Source organism: Equus quagga, chromosome 14, assembly GCF_021613505.1.
Source record: "Equus quagga isolate Etosha38 chromosome 14, UCLA_HA_Equagga_1.0, whole genome shotgun sequence".
NCBI lineage: Eukaryota > Metazoa > Chordata > Mammalia > Perissodactyla > Equidae > Equus > Equus quagga.
Genome location: NC_060280.1, coordinates 37683033 through 37699796, shown reverse-complemented (window position 1 = coordinate 37699796; position 16764 = coordinate 37683033). Strand labels below are relative to the sequence as shown.

Below are 16764 nucleotides of genomic sequence, written 5' to 3'. Positions count from 1 at the left end.
AACAGTAAGGCTGAGTTGAGTATGTGCATGCATGCAGGTGTCTGTGTGTGTGTGTGTATGTGTGTTGTGACCCTTCTGACAGGACTTGGAAAGATGAGTATGCAACACTGACACAGAAATAGGAAAAGGCTTAGATTTCCTAAGTAGATACTTAGGAGTCAGGCCTTATGCCAAACATTTATGCATATTATTTCATCAATTTCCCATAGCATCACTTTTTTAAGTATTATTAGTTCAATTTTACAAATGAGGAATCCAAGTTTCAGAGAGCTTTGTACTTGCCTGAAGTCGCATTGCTAATTAGTGGCAGAAACAGAATTTAAACTCAGGAAACTGAGGTGCAGGGGATTTGCATCACTTGACTAAGCCTTCTGCTGAAATAAACATTTCGTCTTTTCTGGGCACCAAGCACACCGAGCAGAACATGCTTCTGGCCTTCAGCAGTGAATGACTCTCACTCACAGAGGCTGCAGCAGTTGCACAGCTGGTGGGTTGAGTCAGACAGCGACTGCCCACAAGATCTTACTGCTCTCACTTGAATCCAGTGGCAATTATCTCTGGAGAATTACTCAGTATTGAAGTTGTACTTCAAATGGACAAACTAATTGTTGAGTTCATTCCCAAATCATTGCTTTGATTTCTTGGTAACAAAGCAATTTGACTTCAAGCTCTCTTCCTCCCCAGCAAATTCCTTCCCAGCTCTTCCCTCTTTCATTTGTCAGCTGGCAATCATCCTTGTATCCTCTAGCCAGCTCTCAAAGTTAACTCAGCTAAACTTGGATATACCTTTTTCAGGGCTGGAGAATTTTCCTCACCACAAAGCTTAAGGCCACCATGAAAAAGCAAATACTTGATCATGTCTTACATATTCTATTTTTTTAATTATTTTTATCCTTCCAGTAATACATGTAGCTCAGAAATTGAAATTAATAATCACCCAGAGATAACCACTGTCAAAATACTGTGTATTCTTTTAGATCTCTTTCCTGCCTTTAATAAACCGTCATATATTTTATTGTGTGTGTCAAGGTTGGCACACTTATCTTTGTGTCCAGCTGCCAGCCTGGGGTTTAGAGAGTCTGGGGTAAGATTACTTGATACCTTCATGTATGTATTGTGCTTCCTTCATTGCTCTGATTCAGTGCTGCCAAAGTAGGAGAAATGAGGGAACTCATTCAGTTCCCTTCTTGCATGTCGCAATTTTTCCTCCTCTCAACTCCTTGCTCCAGAAAACCACCAGCCAATACTCCTTTCCAGGTGCCTCACACCAAAAACTTGAATGATTCTCCCCCCCAAATAACCCCACTTCATTACTTGTACCACACAATGAATAAGTTCTTCATTTTATTACTGAAAATCTTACAGGGTTCTGCTCAACAACCAGGTCTCCTGTAGAATCCAGACAGGGTTCTTAAGTACATGTTACTTCCAGGATGTGCTAGGTGTGGCGGCGTATACAGAAGTTAAAGGAACTTACATCTCTACTGGGTGTAGTTCAGGTCAGAAACATTTATTGAGCCCCTACGTGGTCCCAGGCAGAATGTCTGCTGCCGGTGGTGCAATAATGTCTTCATGTTCCAGGGAGAAAAGCAGATACATACGTGCTTTAAAAAGGAGGGATTCTCAGGGTGTCAGTCATGAGAGCACAGAAAAAAGATCCTTAGGGAAACCTGAGTGTCTAGGAAAAGCATCTGGGAAGAAATCATATGCGCATTAAGTTATACGGTTGAGCAATAGCCAGGTGAAAGACAGTTGGGAGGTTATCGGAGGTAGAGAAGACATCAAGAACAAAGGGTAGGGAGGAGATGAATCTTTCTTGTCCACTGTTGTATCTCTAGCAGTTAAAATGTCTGGCACATAGTAGGTGCTCAATAAATTCTTGGGGTTTTTTTTTTTTGTTATTGTTGTGGTTGTTGTTTGTTTGTTTGTTTTAAACAGTATTATTAACTATACTCACCATGCTGTACATTACGTCCCCATGACTTATTTATTTTATAAGTGGAAGTCAATTCTTGTTGAGTGACAAAATTGGGAGACAAGAGGAGTAGCAGGAGCTGGAATGGTCGTATCAGGCCGAGTTGAGAAGACATAGTTTGAGAGAGCCTGGAAACTTTTCAAGCATTGCTGATGGCATAAAGGCAGGCTGAAGAGTGCTTTGTGGGATCAGGAGAGCTGCGAGATTGGAACACAGGGATATGTGTTGTACAGTAGTGGGGAAGGTATAATTATAATCCTTTGAAGAAATTGAGAACAAAAAGAAAAAGGCTACTTTTTTCCTTCAGTTAGTTATTTTTTAGATTTCCAAAGTCTTTTATAATCAAGTAAAAAAAATCTAATGTTACAATAAAATAATCATAGCTGATATTAAGTGACTGCTTACTAGGTCCTAGACATTCTGCCAAGTGCCTTCCATGCATTATCTCACCTGGCCTTCTCCAAAATTCTGTGAAGTGAGTATTAGTCCCATTTTACAGATGAGAATATCAACTCTCACAGAGGTTGATAAGTTGCCCAAGGTCATGTAGCACATGATGGAACTGGGAATTGATCCAGGCAGTCTCTTCAGAACCTGCACTCTTAGCCCCTACTCTACAACTGAGGTTTTAGAAAGTTACTCGACTATGACGGCCTAAGGAGGGGAAAGAAAACAGGTATATTTAGAGCCTACAAATGACCATTCACATTTGTTTCCATTCTGCTGACAACATTCACAGTCTGAAGAGTTCACTTTCTGGAACCACTTTTTTTGATGACAGACCTACAAAGTGCAAAGGACTAGAAAGTTCCAGAAAGGAGAGTTTTAACATTGGTCAAACAGCTCTTTGTGCCAGGAATACAGTGTCGCATTCACTGCCTGGATTTGTATGAGGCAGTTCCTGTGACTCCCAGTTTATAGCTTCAGTCAACGGAAGCTCAGAGATAACGAGCGACTTAACAAATATCTCCCAGCTAGCAAGTAGCAGAAGCAATTTGAACCTATCTTTCTAATGGCAGAATTCATGCACATTCTACTATAGTGGGATGCCTCTTGGAGGAGTCAGCTGGCTATGTTGGTTTGAAAACCAGCTTTGCCATTTGTTTAACACTTTGAGACTTTCTAATCCTCTGCTTTCTCATTTGGAAATCAGAGTGACAATACCTTTCTTTTTCTAATTCTTGAGAGAATTACTTGAGACAATGTTTCTGAAAGTGCATTGTAAATTGTAAATAGCAACTGAATGTGTGGCATCTTATGCAGATTCATTTTACAATTCCACACCCATTATTTTCCCAGATCTTATGTCTGTGGTCCCATTTTTAAGCTTTCAGAGAGCTTAAAGGCTGTCTAATCATACAATTACCTCTCCTGGGTGAGCCTGGCCTCCCCTAGATTTTGAGCCTAACCCAGAGTTTTAAGAGAGAAAGCTTGCATTTCCTACGAAGTTACATTTCCAGCATCTTCAGTTAACAGATGGAGGGCAGTACTGAGCTAGAGTTAAGTTCCCTTATGATTATTTAAATCATCAGTTCTTTAAAAGGGATCTTAAGATCCATTAAATATTCATGAAAGCATCCTTCTTGGCAGCTCCTCCATTGTAGGTAATTACAGAGGGTTTAAAATATCTGACGTTGCTTGGAAGCACACAATGCTCTGTCAGCTGCAAGCAGACAGCTGATTTGTAATTTAATTAACATCCTGGCTTGTCCTGTTCTTTGCGTGAAAAGCAGGAAAGTATTTCCTTTCGTTTGTGAGTTTTGTTTGAAAAAACTCAAATGGAGCACCTGGGAGAGCTTTTTACTTCTCACATCAGCCCTGTTGCTTACATTCTGCTCCAATTCTCAAAAAATTCCCCTTTCAAGTGTCCTTTGGGCCGGCTGTATTGCTGATTGTGGGTCATTTTTTTTAAGGGTAACTTCACTTGGGGATGATCTGTGTGCGACCAACGATCAGTGAGCTTCAACCCATTTCTATGACCTCTTTGAATAATGGATTTTGAAGAGATTTGGCTACAGATGACTTATTTATTCAATGGACATTGATTGAGAGCCTACTGTGTGGCAGGCACTAGAGGTCAGCAGTGGACCAAGCGGGCCAGGTGCCAACCCCATGGAGGTTTCAGTCCAATGAGGGGAGACAAACGCTAAGCAAATAATTACAGAAACAAATGTAAAATTAAAATGTGATGAGTTTATGAAAAATAAGTACAGAGTACCCTGAAATCCTGTGAGGCAGGGAGTGATGTGAAGGGGAGGAGATCCCCCTAATCTGGGAAGCCAGGAGGTCTCCTTGAGGAAGTAAAGGTGACAGTTAATATGGTCTGTCTTGTCCTTTCTCCTCCCGTTTTGCTCCTATCTACACCGCTGTCCCAAGATTTGCAACACATATGCAACTATTCTGGAAGAGTGGATTGGGAGGGTGGCCTTAAAGGACAGAGAGGGGAAAGAGAACCCTACTCTAGCCAAATGTCATTCAGAGAATTTATTTGAAATCAAAGAAATGAGTATCTTTGATCCTCTCTTTCTTCCTTCTTTTACCCATGTTTTCCCTCCAGAGAGGGAGGCGGTGAGTTGGAGAGAGGATGGACTAGGCGTGGAAATGGGGATGGGTCAGAGGTCACAGACAGGATCAGACATCAAGGAAAAAGGAAGAGCTGGGAAAGAGAGTCGGTGGGCTACATGCTGTACAAAACTCTAGTAACTAAAATTTCTAAAAGGAAATATTAAAGTATTTTAACAAAATATTTTCCTCAAAATAAGATAGTAGCTGTCAGGGCCTGGATAAGAATACCCAATTGTGGAAGTAAAACTTACACAGTCTCGAGAGGAAGTAAAAATCCTTCATTTCCGTGCAATTCATTTTTTGAGACTGTTTTCGTCATTCTTTTGGCTTTCCCTTCTTTCTGAGCTGCATTCACTTCTTTCTTAGGAATCATCACTCTCTTTGCCAGTCTGTTATTTATTTAATGTTCTTACTGACTTCATGCTTCTCCTAAAATGTGTGCTTCTTTTCTGCCAAAGCACTTTTTTAAAACTAAGAGGCTTCCTTCCAGCCGCAGCATTCGGTCAACCAGGTCTGTTGGACACACACTTGTGGCTGGTGTTCTGGCCTGATCACTCTGCAGGAGACAAAGATAGATGGCAGGGTTCCTGCCCTCAATGAACTTAGATGTTAGAGAGGAAGTAAGACTTGACACCGAGAATGCTGATTGTCAGTATACTTAACAGAAGCAGTGGAACTAACAGGTTTTGAGCATTTCCTAAATGTTAGGCTTTGGATAAGAAACTGTAATCATTCCTTAATTTTGTACCTGCTTCATAACATTACTATAAGTCTTAAATGGGATACTTTCTATAACATTCTTAAAAAGGTGTTCATGGATAGTGTTCACTAACTGTTATATATTCTAATATTATTTACCTTCAAGAGGACACAAACATGTTCTTGCTCTCCCTGAGTTGGATTCATTTCTCTCTCTCTCTCTATCTCTCTCTCTCTCATCAGAACAGTGCCAACTCCTGCTGCAAGGGGGAAGCAGAGCACTTTTTATGCAGAAACAGAGATAGACCCAGATTTTTATTTATGAGGCCTTGAATGATTTGTGACTTATCCCTCAATTATCATACACTCTGCCAGTGTAGCGCCATCTTCCCAACTATGCCACAGAACGTTTGGTGATGAGTCAGATGCATGTAGGCTCCTGTGTTTGAATTCTGGATAACTCAGGATGGTTGTGACTCACACAGACATCAGCAGAATGTAGTGAGCAGAATCTGGTCAGACATCTTTGCCTTTGTCCATCCGTATGGGGGCCCCTGTGGTAGAAAAGGAGTGTGAGTATGATAGCATGCAGGTTCAGCTGGGAGGTTCAGCTTTTTGATCAGCTATATCATATTATTGCTCAGATTATTTAAGTTTAGTTTGGTTAAAGTCACATTTATTGGTCCCTTACTGTATGTCAGCCATCAGTGGGGCACTGGAGATTCAGAGATAAATATGACGCCATCTCCGCTCTGGAGGTACTTGTGCGCTAGTAGGAGAGACGGTCATATGGACAGGTCATTGAAGTATAAAGTTGCTACTCAGTGACACAGATCTGTGCAGACCACTATGTGAGCATAAAGGAAGGACATTCTTTCAAGCTTAGCACTCAGAGAATGCTTCCAAGAAGAGGTGACACAATATAATTATCAAGAACCTGGAAAAGTTTGCCTGATGAAGAAGTCCAGGAGTGGGCAGCTAAGCTTCAGAAGGAGGAAGGGGATAGGTTTCCAGAAGCCAGGGACAAAATGAACTAAGAAGGGGGACATGAATAGTACATCAGTCTTCCCTGTCTTGAGCACATCTTCTACCTCACTCCCATAAGAGCTAGGAGAGAAAATATAATCTGTTTACAAAAGTTTCTTTTGCTCCAGAGTCCCCTCCAATGGACAAAACTGAGTAGAGGAAAAGAGGAAGGCACAGATTTCCAAACAGAGGCCTTCTTCAAACAGCCCTTCTTTTACAACCAATATGGAAACCCTCAAAGGTGCACAGAATGGCATCGATACTTAATTGATGAGACCTAGAATGAAAGATGGCTCAGAATTACCCAGAATATTAGAGCTGATTCTTAAATCAGGGTGAGACCTCTGTGAAGTTGTTTAATCTCCCTTGTTAGATGACTCTTGAAGATTTCCTATGAGTTATATTTCCTGAAGATAAAGTTGGCCTCTTGAGATCTTTGAGACCTAACCAGTTTAGAAGAATATTTAAGTATTCTAGCTCTAGGGTCAGACTAACATGTGTGAAACCTAGCTTGCCATTCACCAGATTTGTAATCTTGGAAAAAATTCTTAACTATCCAAGTCTCAGATAAAGAGAATAATAATACCTATCTCTCAGATGTGATGATGTGTATAAAGCATTTAGCACAGTTCCTGGCACATTAACTGTAACTACTATTATTATTGGTTTTAGTATTGGCATTAGCATTAGTATTTCTGTTAATATTAACATTAGTGTTAACATTAATATTAATCTTAGTATTACAAATCAAAAAATAATTTTTGTCCAGCCAAAGTTGAATCCAAGCAGAGAGATTCCACTCTGCCATATCAGAGTGATTCCTTTGGAAGCTTGTATTTGAGTTAAATTTGGTACTTCTCATCACTTCTTGTTATCTCTTGCTTAGTCATCTCCTGCAGAAAACTGGAAGAAAAAGAAGAGAGGAATATTTGCCTGGCACCAGGAAGAGTATTGTAAGGTCCAAGGTCTCTTGGATGGTTCCCTCTGATGGTTCCCTTTTATTTATTGATGGTTTCACAATAAATAGCAATCTGTCTTTCAGCCTTGTCTCCTGCCACACTCCACCTCACATCCCAGGCTCCATCCAAATCTTTCATCAGGTTCACCAGAAGCAGACCTAAAATGGGGATTAGTGTGCGAATGATTTATGGGAGGTAGTTCCCAAGAGAAACTCTTAAGGGAGTAAGGGAAGCACTAAGAAGTTCTGCAAGAATGTAAGCCCAGATGTAGTCTAGCTTCAAATTGATCTCATCAGGTGCTTTGGAGTGTAATTTGAACCACTGAGTTTGTTTCACTTTGAGGTGTGGGAGTTGGGGGTTCCAGTATAACTCCCAGATACATCTGAGTGAAAATTACCCAAGGACAATCTTCCTGAGAAGTTTGCAGACATGGGCCTTGAATGTATAAGAGAGTGCCATGGATTTGGGTGGGGGTAAAATAGCATCTGCTACAATCTACTTTAAGATCTCACTGTTCCCTCAAAACATCATCCCCTCCTATCATTTATCCTCTTTGCACGTGTTATTGCCTTTGCTTAGAATACCTCTTACCTCTTTCCATCGTCATTCTAGATCCTATTTCAAACTGGGAACCTTCAGACAGAATTGTTGATGACCCATTTCTGCTCTCACAGAAGTCAGTTTATACTTAGAGTGGTTATCACTCTGTATCATGACTGGGCTGCACATATGTATAACTCAATAATTTATAGTCTTCTCAAGGTTAAAAACTTGTTCTTATTCAGTTTATATTCTTCGTATATATTACTACAGAAAGGCACGATGAGGAGAGAGTATATAATACTTAAGAATCTGATATCCTTTAAGATTGTGTCAAGCAAATGATGCAGTTGTCTTTTTTGCTTGAACCTGAGTTCATAATCTTTTACAATGAAAGAGGTTGCATCCAGCAGCTAAAATAACTTTGTAGTTTAAACAACTGATACCCATTTTATCCATTTGTTCAATTGTCATTCATAAATTTATTCAACAAATACTTATGGAACGTATGTGCCAGTTGCTTGGCTAAGGACTGGAGATATGAGGATGAACAGGATCTAAATGGTCTCAGTCCTCAGGCAATCTTATAGTTAAATGTAAAAACTAACAAAATAAAGTCACAAGCAGATAGCACGATAGAGTTTCTGATTGGGGGAGTATAGGGAGCTATGGGAACACCCATAAAATCTCAAACTTGCAGTTTGTGAAACCTTCCCAGAAAAGAGAATGTCAAATTTGAGGCCTAAAAGATCAATGAATATTAAAATGAATAATTTTTACTAATAAAATTTTAATTGAGTACCAAGATTGGCTTTAACATCTGATTTAAGGCCTTCTTGGTTTTTAAAATGGGTCTTAAATTTATGGGAATAATCAATTTAAGTTCTTTGCAACACCACATAAGTTCAACTAAGTGTATCATTTGTATCCTGATAATTATTTATCCAAACAATTCAGTGGGATGTATATTTTTCTGAATGAAATATTTCTCTAAACTGATTGAATCCTACTGTAGGAATCCTTGAGGAACCACAGTAATCATTTTAACTTTGAAAAATTTTACTTTTAGTGCCCTTACATCTTTATGTTTCAGAACACAAGCATTTCCTGACTGTCATGAACGATGTGAATATGGCTTCACATATGTTAAATTTTAAGCTTAAAAAATTCTTCAAAAAACTAAAAATGGAATTACCATATGATCCAGCAATTCCACTTCTGGGTATATATCCAAAAGAACTGAAAGCAGGCTTCTGAAGTGATATTTGTACACCCATGTTCATAGCAGCATTATTCACAATATCAAAAAGGTAGACACAATCAAAATTTCCATTGACAGATGAATGGATAACCAAATGTAGTATATATGTACAATGGGATATTATTTAACCTTAAAAAGTAAGAAAATTCTGACACATACTACAACATGGATGCACCTTGAGGACTTTATGCTAAGTGAAACAAGCCAGTCATAAAAAGACAATTACTGTATGATTTTAAGTATCTAGAGTAGTCAAATTCATAAAAATAGAAAGTAAAATGGTAGTGCCAGTGGCTGGGAAAGGGAAAACGAGGAGCTGTTTTTTAATGGGTATAGAGTTTCAGTTTTGAAGATGAAAATGTTCTGGGGATTGGTTATACATCATTGTGAATATACTTAATATTACTGAACTGTACACTTAAAAATGGCTAGGATGGTAAATGTTATGTTGTGTACACTTTATCACAATTTGTTAAAAAGCTCAAATAACTAGAAGTAATGATTTGTTTGTATCTATTTATTCCACCCAGAGGTGGGAGTGGTGAGATAAAAGAGTTCAGAAGTAATGGGGGCTCAGCTTATCTAGTGGTGTTGGGTGGTAGCTCATGGCAGGGTAAGGAATCTTGAGCTCTTCCTGTGGACAGTGGGAGCCATAGGAGCATTTTAAACAGAAGGACTTTGTCAGTTTGTGATGCACAAAGCCCCCTGGTGCACTGTAGAGAATGGACAGGAAGGGGGCAATCTCAGCAGCAGTCTAGCCATTCCAGAGGCTGTTGCGGTGGCCTAGCCGAGAGCTGATGAGAACCTAAATGTGGGCAGTGGTTGGTGGTGGGGAAGGAGGATGGAGTAGACTCAAGAATTACTTAAGATATAAACTACACAGACTCAGTGATTTATTAAATTGGCATATGGTGGACTGTGAAAGAGAAGATGGAGACTGACTGACTCCCACTTTTCTGGCTCGGGTGACTGGATAGATGGTAGTACATCCCTGAGAGAGAACTGAAGAGGGAGAGGAGATGTGGAGGGCAGATGGGCTGAAAGCCAGAGACACTAAAATTGGCGTATGTATGACATTATTCCACTCCCAATGAACACATAACTGATCAAGAATAAATGTTAAATTGAACCCATGTTTCTGAGGCAGATTAACTTCCCAAATTATTCATAGGTTTGGGAAAACAGAAGTATGGTACTTTGCAATTCACAGAAATGCTCCAACCTCATTTTGTTGTGTGTTCTCAATGATGTGTCTTCTACCAAGCTGCTAATTCAGTTATCAGACTTGGGCTTCATCTCCTTATGGGAGTGGAGGAGAGGCTGATGATAGAAGAGGAAGGAATCAGATTCAAATTATGTGGACAGGGCCCCAGCTCTGATGCCCACTGGTAGGTGACCCTAGACAAGTCCCTTAACTTCTCTGAGTGTTCGTTTTCTCATAAGTGCAATGGAGCATCATAGGTAAGAAGGATTTCAATGGAAGAAAGAGATGAGAGTCCTTTCAAACTGCAATAAAGATAACTGTTAGCTGTAATTTTTCTTTTGAAACAAATATTAAGCTTGGAACATTACAGAAAGCCTCCCTGGAAAATACAAGTACTGATAATCAACTTCTGAGTAAGAATGGACAACAGATTGAATTACCAACCCTGGGTAGTTCTTCTTGTTAATGTCAGATTATGAGTCAGACTGAGAACTGATGTCCAAGAAATCATATTTTTTACCTTAAAAATGAAAAAACTGTAGGCATGATTTGTAGGAAGACATACTGTTAGTAATCTGACATGATAAAAATAACTGTTGATGATAACAGTAATGGCACACTGGGAAGAGGTAAGACATCACAGTAAAGCTTGAGACAGTGTTACGATGATGTTTGGACCCCTGCCCCTAATACCCCTGGTCCATGCACAGGGAAAAAAGCCAAAGTAAGACAAACTAGCATTTTATTAGCTGGGTTGGAGGTGGGATGTAGAATGTTTTCTTTTTTCTTTCCCAGGTAGCCCAACTGCCTTGAAACAGTGGACTCTAGTGGGGCAGCTCCGGAGGAAAAGGGGAGAGAAACAAAGAGACATAGAAATATAGGGCAGAGACCTAGGCCAAGGCTGAAGATGGAGACTGACCCCATGGTCATGGCTACATTCCCTCAGACCATTCCTTGTCCTGACTTCTTTCCCTCTCTGCCAGCTTCCTTAGGTCTACTTGGAAGACTCAAAGGATGGCCTTTGTCTGAGGATGCTCTGACTGTTACAGGCATGTAGAAGAAAGGTGGTAAAGAAAAGAGGAAAAAGGATTCTGAGAAAGGGAACTATGACCTCTTTCCCCTCAGGAAATCATCTGAATGTAGTCTGACCCTTTGCCCTGATTTTTGAAGTTCTTTAAAAAAAAAAAACTCCATACCTGGAAATTGTGATTTTTTTTTTTTGGCCCCAAATCTGACTAACCCAAATCAATGCTTTTCCTCTTTGGGTATGAAAGGAAGAGAAGAATGTCTTCCTTTTGAGTCCAATACAAATAATGTGGGTAAAAAAATTTTTCTTCATTTCCGTGGGAACTTAAGCCTTTCACATATTCTGAAGCAAAATTAAGTTTCCTGAAAAGGTTGTATCAGAATTCTGTTTTCTTGCTCAGTACTTTTTCTTCTCCATCCTTGACTTAGAAATTTGAGCACATACTTAGCTACTCCAGTCATTTGGAGGGTTACCTCCTCACCTACTTGGGTAAATTGTCTCAGTTTCACTTGTTGCACTTCTGTAGCTTATAAACAGAGATAGTACGTTATCAGGCAAAAACAAGTCATCAGCATTGGTCGATATTGATGGTTGGTTCGGTTTTGCTTGCGTTTGAGCTGGTTTGTGGTGACCATCAAAAAGAGCCTGCAGCAAAGCCTGTTTGGTGACATCAACACTAGGTACTTACTGTATCCTGTAAATGGAGTTAGAATATGAAGTTCAGAACCTTTGCAAACACTAATGCTTTTTTTCCTTTCTTGTCTTTTCTCCTAGAAGTATCGATACCAAGATGAGGATGCTCCACACGATCATTCCTTACCTCGACTAACCCATGAAGTGAGAGGCCCTGAACTCGTGCATGTATCGGAAAAGAACCTGTCTCAAATAGAAAATGTCCACGGATACGTCTTGCAGTCTCACATCTCTCCTCTGAAGGTCAGTTAGATTGCTCTTAGAGACGGTGGCAGCGGTTGGTCGGCACTGTTCAGGGCAATGTTTGCTGGCCCAATTAAATGCGGTTCTTTAAAACATTCCAGTGGCCTATGGTTGCCACAGGTCTTTCTGTGGTTTGGAGGATTACCTGGAATTCTTGACACAGGGCAGTTCTTCTCACAGTTGTTTGAATGTCGGGAAAATCCTTTTAGTTGCTGAGAATGGGCTAAGGAAAGAGCCAAGGGTGAAAAACTGAAAAGGAAAATAAACTGACCGCATATTTAAAAAGCCCAGGTGTGTATCAAGGTTTCATTCAAATGCTTTCTCTCCATCTCTATTCCCGGTCCCAGAGAAAACAAAGGAAATAAATATAATGCAGCAACACCTCGTAATTGCCCTACCATCTAGACTAGAAAGGAATATGTGTGAGTTAGCTCATCGACACCTCTGTTTTACACTGTATTTCCTTCTATTTGGTGTCATAGTTTTCTAACACTTTCTACCTTTTCTCTTTAATTTTAAATAATTTCTTGATAAACAGTATTTTGACAAGGGACAATTAAATGAGAATCAGGATTTTCTGTGCTCCTTGACTGCAAATTACTACTTTTTCTTTGCTGATGCTGTGGGACTTTGCGCTTTGGATAAAAGCTTATAAATGTTGACTAAAGTTAAAAAAGAAAAACGGAACCAGAGTCAAAGATGTAATGCAAGAGAACTGAAATGAAAAACCAAACAAAACCAAGAAACTACCAAATAACTCCTTGGCTATTGCTAAAGAAAATTTTCTTTTGTTTTGTTAGCCAGAACATTCACTTTACCAGCACTTCCATATAGCTGTGTCACAATAAAAAACTACAGCCATACAGGTGACCCCGATGCTTTCTGGGATCATATTATACCTTCCAAAACATCAAAGAAAGGCTAAATTATGTTTATTATAGTTCCAAAATTTGATACATTTTAAATACTCTAGCATCCTAAAAATATATTGTCAAATAAATTAGCTCTAGTTACCACCAATTAATTAAAATATTACGCTAGTTGTCAAATTCGAGTAAACATTTTGTAATATGTAAAAAATATGTAAATATTTTGCCTCTGGAATTCATTGTTCAATTCTTCCCAGAGTGTCTTTGGAAATCATTGAATGACTGATGGAATGGGTGTGTTTAACCTGGAGAAGAAAAGATTATTGTTGGAGGATAGAGGATTTACCTTCTTACACTTTAAGGGCCATCATGTGGAAAACATGATATTGGTGTTACCCAGAGGGCAGAAGCACGACCACCGGGCATAGCAATCAGGAATGTATATCTAGGATCAGTATAAGACCACGACTCCTGACAGTAAGAGCTACCCCCAAAAAGATGTAGACTACTGTGTGAAGCAGGAGTTCCCTGTCCCCAGACATCTCCCAGGCCTGACGACAACCTGGTAGTGGTATTGGAGAAAGGACTCCTTCAGCGGGAGGGTACACAGAATTGTCTCTAAGGTCCAGTCTAACTCTAGGAATCGATGATTCTATTCTGTGGTCAGATGAATACCTTCTTTGTTTAAGGATAGTTTCATCTTTGCAAACAAATGCTCATTCTTACTCTGTGTGCTGACCAGTATAAACTGAGAAGAGACAGAGCTGGGAGACTGGATTGCATGGAGAGTATTGCAATTTCAGTTTCTTCTTTCTAACTGGTTGGAAGAACCGCTGTGGAGCCTCCCTTCCTTCTTTTCCCTCCCAACTTGTCTTTCTCCTCTTCCTAGCACTTCATTTTTAGTCAACTCTACAGTGCAGCTCCCAAAGGCTGCAAGCTGAGTAGGATAATTGAGGCTAGTCTAAAGCTAGCCTGGTCACAGTAAAAAATATGAACAAAATAAAAAAGCATGATGGGACCTTCATTTTGTATATTATTAAGTTATCAGCATATACATTGTAATGTAACTATCTGAACATCTACAGTTTGGGTGATTACACCATGTGTTATGCTCCTTAATGCCTCATTTGGAAAATATCTATTAGAGTTGAAGAGAAAGTTTGCTTTTCTGAAGGTCTGATCTCAGATGTAAAGGAATCTTTCCTAGTTCCCCTTTATTCTTTGTTTTCCATGAATCTCAGAATTAAGTATCAACTTTGGTGGTTTTCCTTAGCTTGGGTTTTCTGTTTGTGTTTCTCCCTTCTATCTTATTTCTTATTCTGTTCTTTTTTTAAAAAAATATTGGTTTTTATAGTTTTACTGTAGTGATATCTTTTACTGTAGGCATCTCACGTCAATTTTAAAAATACCCACCTATGCGGGGGCCGGCCCAGTGGCGCAGCAGTTAAGTTCGCACGTTCTGCTTTGGCAGCCCAGGGTTCACTGGTTTGGATCCCGGGTGAAGACATGGCATTGCTTGGCACACCATGCTGTGGTAGGCGCCCCACATGTAAAGTAGAGGAAGATGGGCACGGATGTTAGCTCAGGCCCAGTCTTCCTCAGCAAAAAGAAGAGGATTGACAGCAGATGTTAGCTCAGGGCTAATCGTCCTCCAAAAAAAAAATAAAAAGTAGCCACCTATAAATAATAAACCTCTGATATGAAGCATCAAGTTTAGAATAGATTTTTCTCCACTCTGGAACCACCAGCTCAGTGGTGTGATCCCCAAGGTGTTGTGAAGAGAACGGGAAGCTGAGTTCCCCCAGGACTTCTGCACCCAGGCTGTGAGGTAGCTATTTTGGAGCCAGGACTTTTCCCTCGTTACCTCTCTAGAGGTGTTGTTTATGCTGAACAAGATGTACTTTTAGATTGTCTTAATGAAGAGACTGTGGACCTTTCTTCTATCAGCAATAGTGATAGGGATAAATGTGCACGATTATTCTAGAAAAAGAAAACAACCTGATGGGTAGAGTTTGCCAATTTCATAGTGTAGATACTCCCACCGTGGTTGATTTCAGGCTGCCAACCTGAAGCTACTGAATGTATTTGAAAAGATGAGCACATGAGGCTCGCTCTCCAGCACAGGGCTGCACTATGAGGCTGAAGCACATGTATTTTTATAGCACCAGGGCACGTTTCCCAGTCAAGTTGTTAGGGGGTTATGATCTTATCACAGTTCAAGTATTTGGAAAACCTGCCATGATTAAAATCTGTCTTATTTTCTCATAAAGGAAGCTATTGGGCCTAGAGAAATGCGAAGAAGTTACAAATTCTCAATCAGACCTGCCATATTTTCAACCTCTTTGTCTTCTTTGATCTGTCTGGTACTCTCAGGTCAAGCACTGGAAGGGAGAAGAGTGAGGAGGCAAAAAATATAATCAGATAATGCCCCCTGAATCCTGCTTCAGAGGCAATGTGGCTCTCTAGTATTAATTAGGAAATTTACCTATGGCCGCCTAAACAGAGTGAGATTGCTGGACAACAGTTTAAATGTGGCGTCGAGCAGGCTCTGAATCATTAGCTGAGTAATCTCAGTTTCAGGTCTGGCAATTGTTTCTTCCATCACACGGATCACTCAAAGCCTCGGTTCTGAGATTCATCTGCCTCTGGTGCACACACGCTGCCTGGCTGATGGATGGGCTTGCTTAGCCTGTTTTCATTATGCCTTGGCCAGTGTGAAGTATGGGGTTGGAAGGACAAATGCAATTTAGCGGTGAACTCAAGGGAATTTGTTTTCTGTGCCTCAAGATGGGGATGCTTTCTCTTCAGATGCTACCTAGAATCTTTCGCAGAAGAAAGTGGCTTATAATAAAGCATGAGAATTTTCTTTTCGGTTTAGGTCAATTCAGTAAATATTAATTGAGTGTTTACTATGTGCACCATCATAGGTGATGGGGAAACACAGAGCAGTAAAACATGATTTTCAATATCCATGTTACTCTTCTAGGGGACCTGACTTCTAATTATTTGTTATTTATTCTTTCTCTGCAACAGAAATTCAAATTCCTAAAGCTTGCATAATCTGAGACTCCAGACACCTAGCAGAGTACCCTTTACAGAGTATTTGTTAAAGAGAGAGAGATGGAGACAGAGAAAGGGAGAAAGGAAGAGGAAAAGCGGAGGAGGGAGGGTGGGCGGGCTTATTTTTAAGAACCTGGACATAAGAATGCCTGGATTTAAATCCTGGTCCTTTCATTTAGTAGCTGTGTGAACTTGATCAAGTTAATTAACCTCTCTATCTCAGGTTCCTCATCTGTAAAACAAAGGTAATAATAATATTTACCTAATAAGATTTTTGTACTAATTAAATGAAATAATACATGTAAATTGCTTAGAAAGTGCCTATCACATAGTAAGCACTCACCAAAGGTTGTTTTTGATCTTGTTATTATCATCAGCCAGCTGCCATGACAAATACCTTAAAATCACTCATTTCATTTATCTCATTTTATCTCTGTGAGGTATGATACCCGATTTAAAAATTAAATAGTTACCTTCAACCAAAGAACTAGTAAATAGAAAAGCTAGTATTCTTAACTCAGGTCTCTCTGGATCCAAAGACTGTATTCTTTATCACTCCTGCTATATCATCTTCCTCTAAACTGTTCTGCTATTTTTAAAGAGGTCTTAGATTCAAATTTTCGTTTATTGACTTCATGTGTAT

General features: G+C 39.7%; 1 protein-coding gene across 2 annotated transcripts in view; it reads left to right on the top strand.

Annotated features, from left to right (window-relative positions):
- Positions 1–16764, top strand: part of DLG2 (discs large MAGUK scaffold protein 2) — a 1814300-nt gene that overhangs the window by 880116 nt on the left and 917420 nt on the right. For both annotated transcript variants that reach the window (XM_046685982.1, XM_046685984.1), the window contains exon 6: positions 12031–12192. In XM_046685982.1, coding sequence (XP_046541938.1) covers positions 12031–12192 — 162 coding nt within the window. The remainder of the gene's footprint in view (positions 1–12030; positions 12193–16764) is intronic.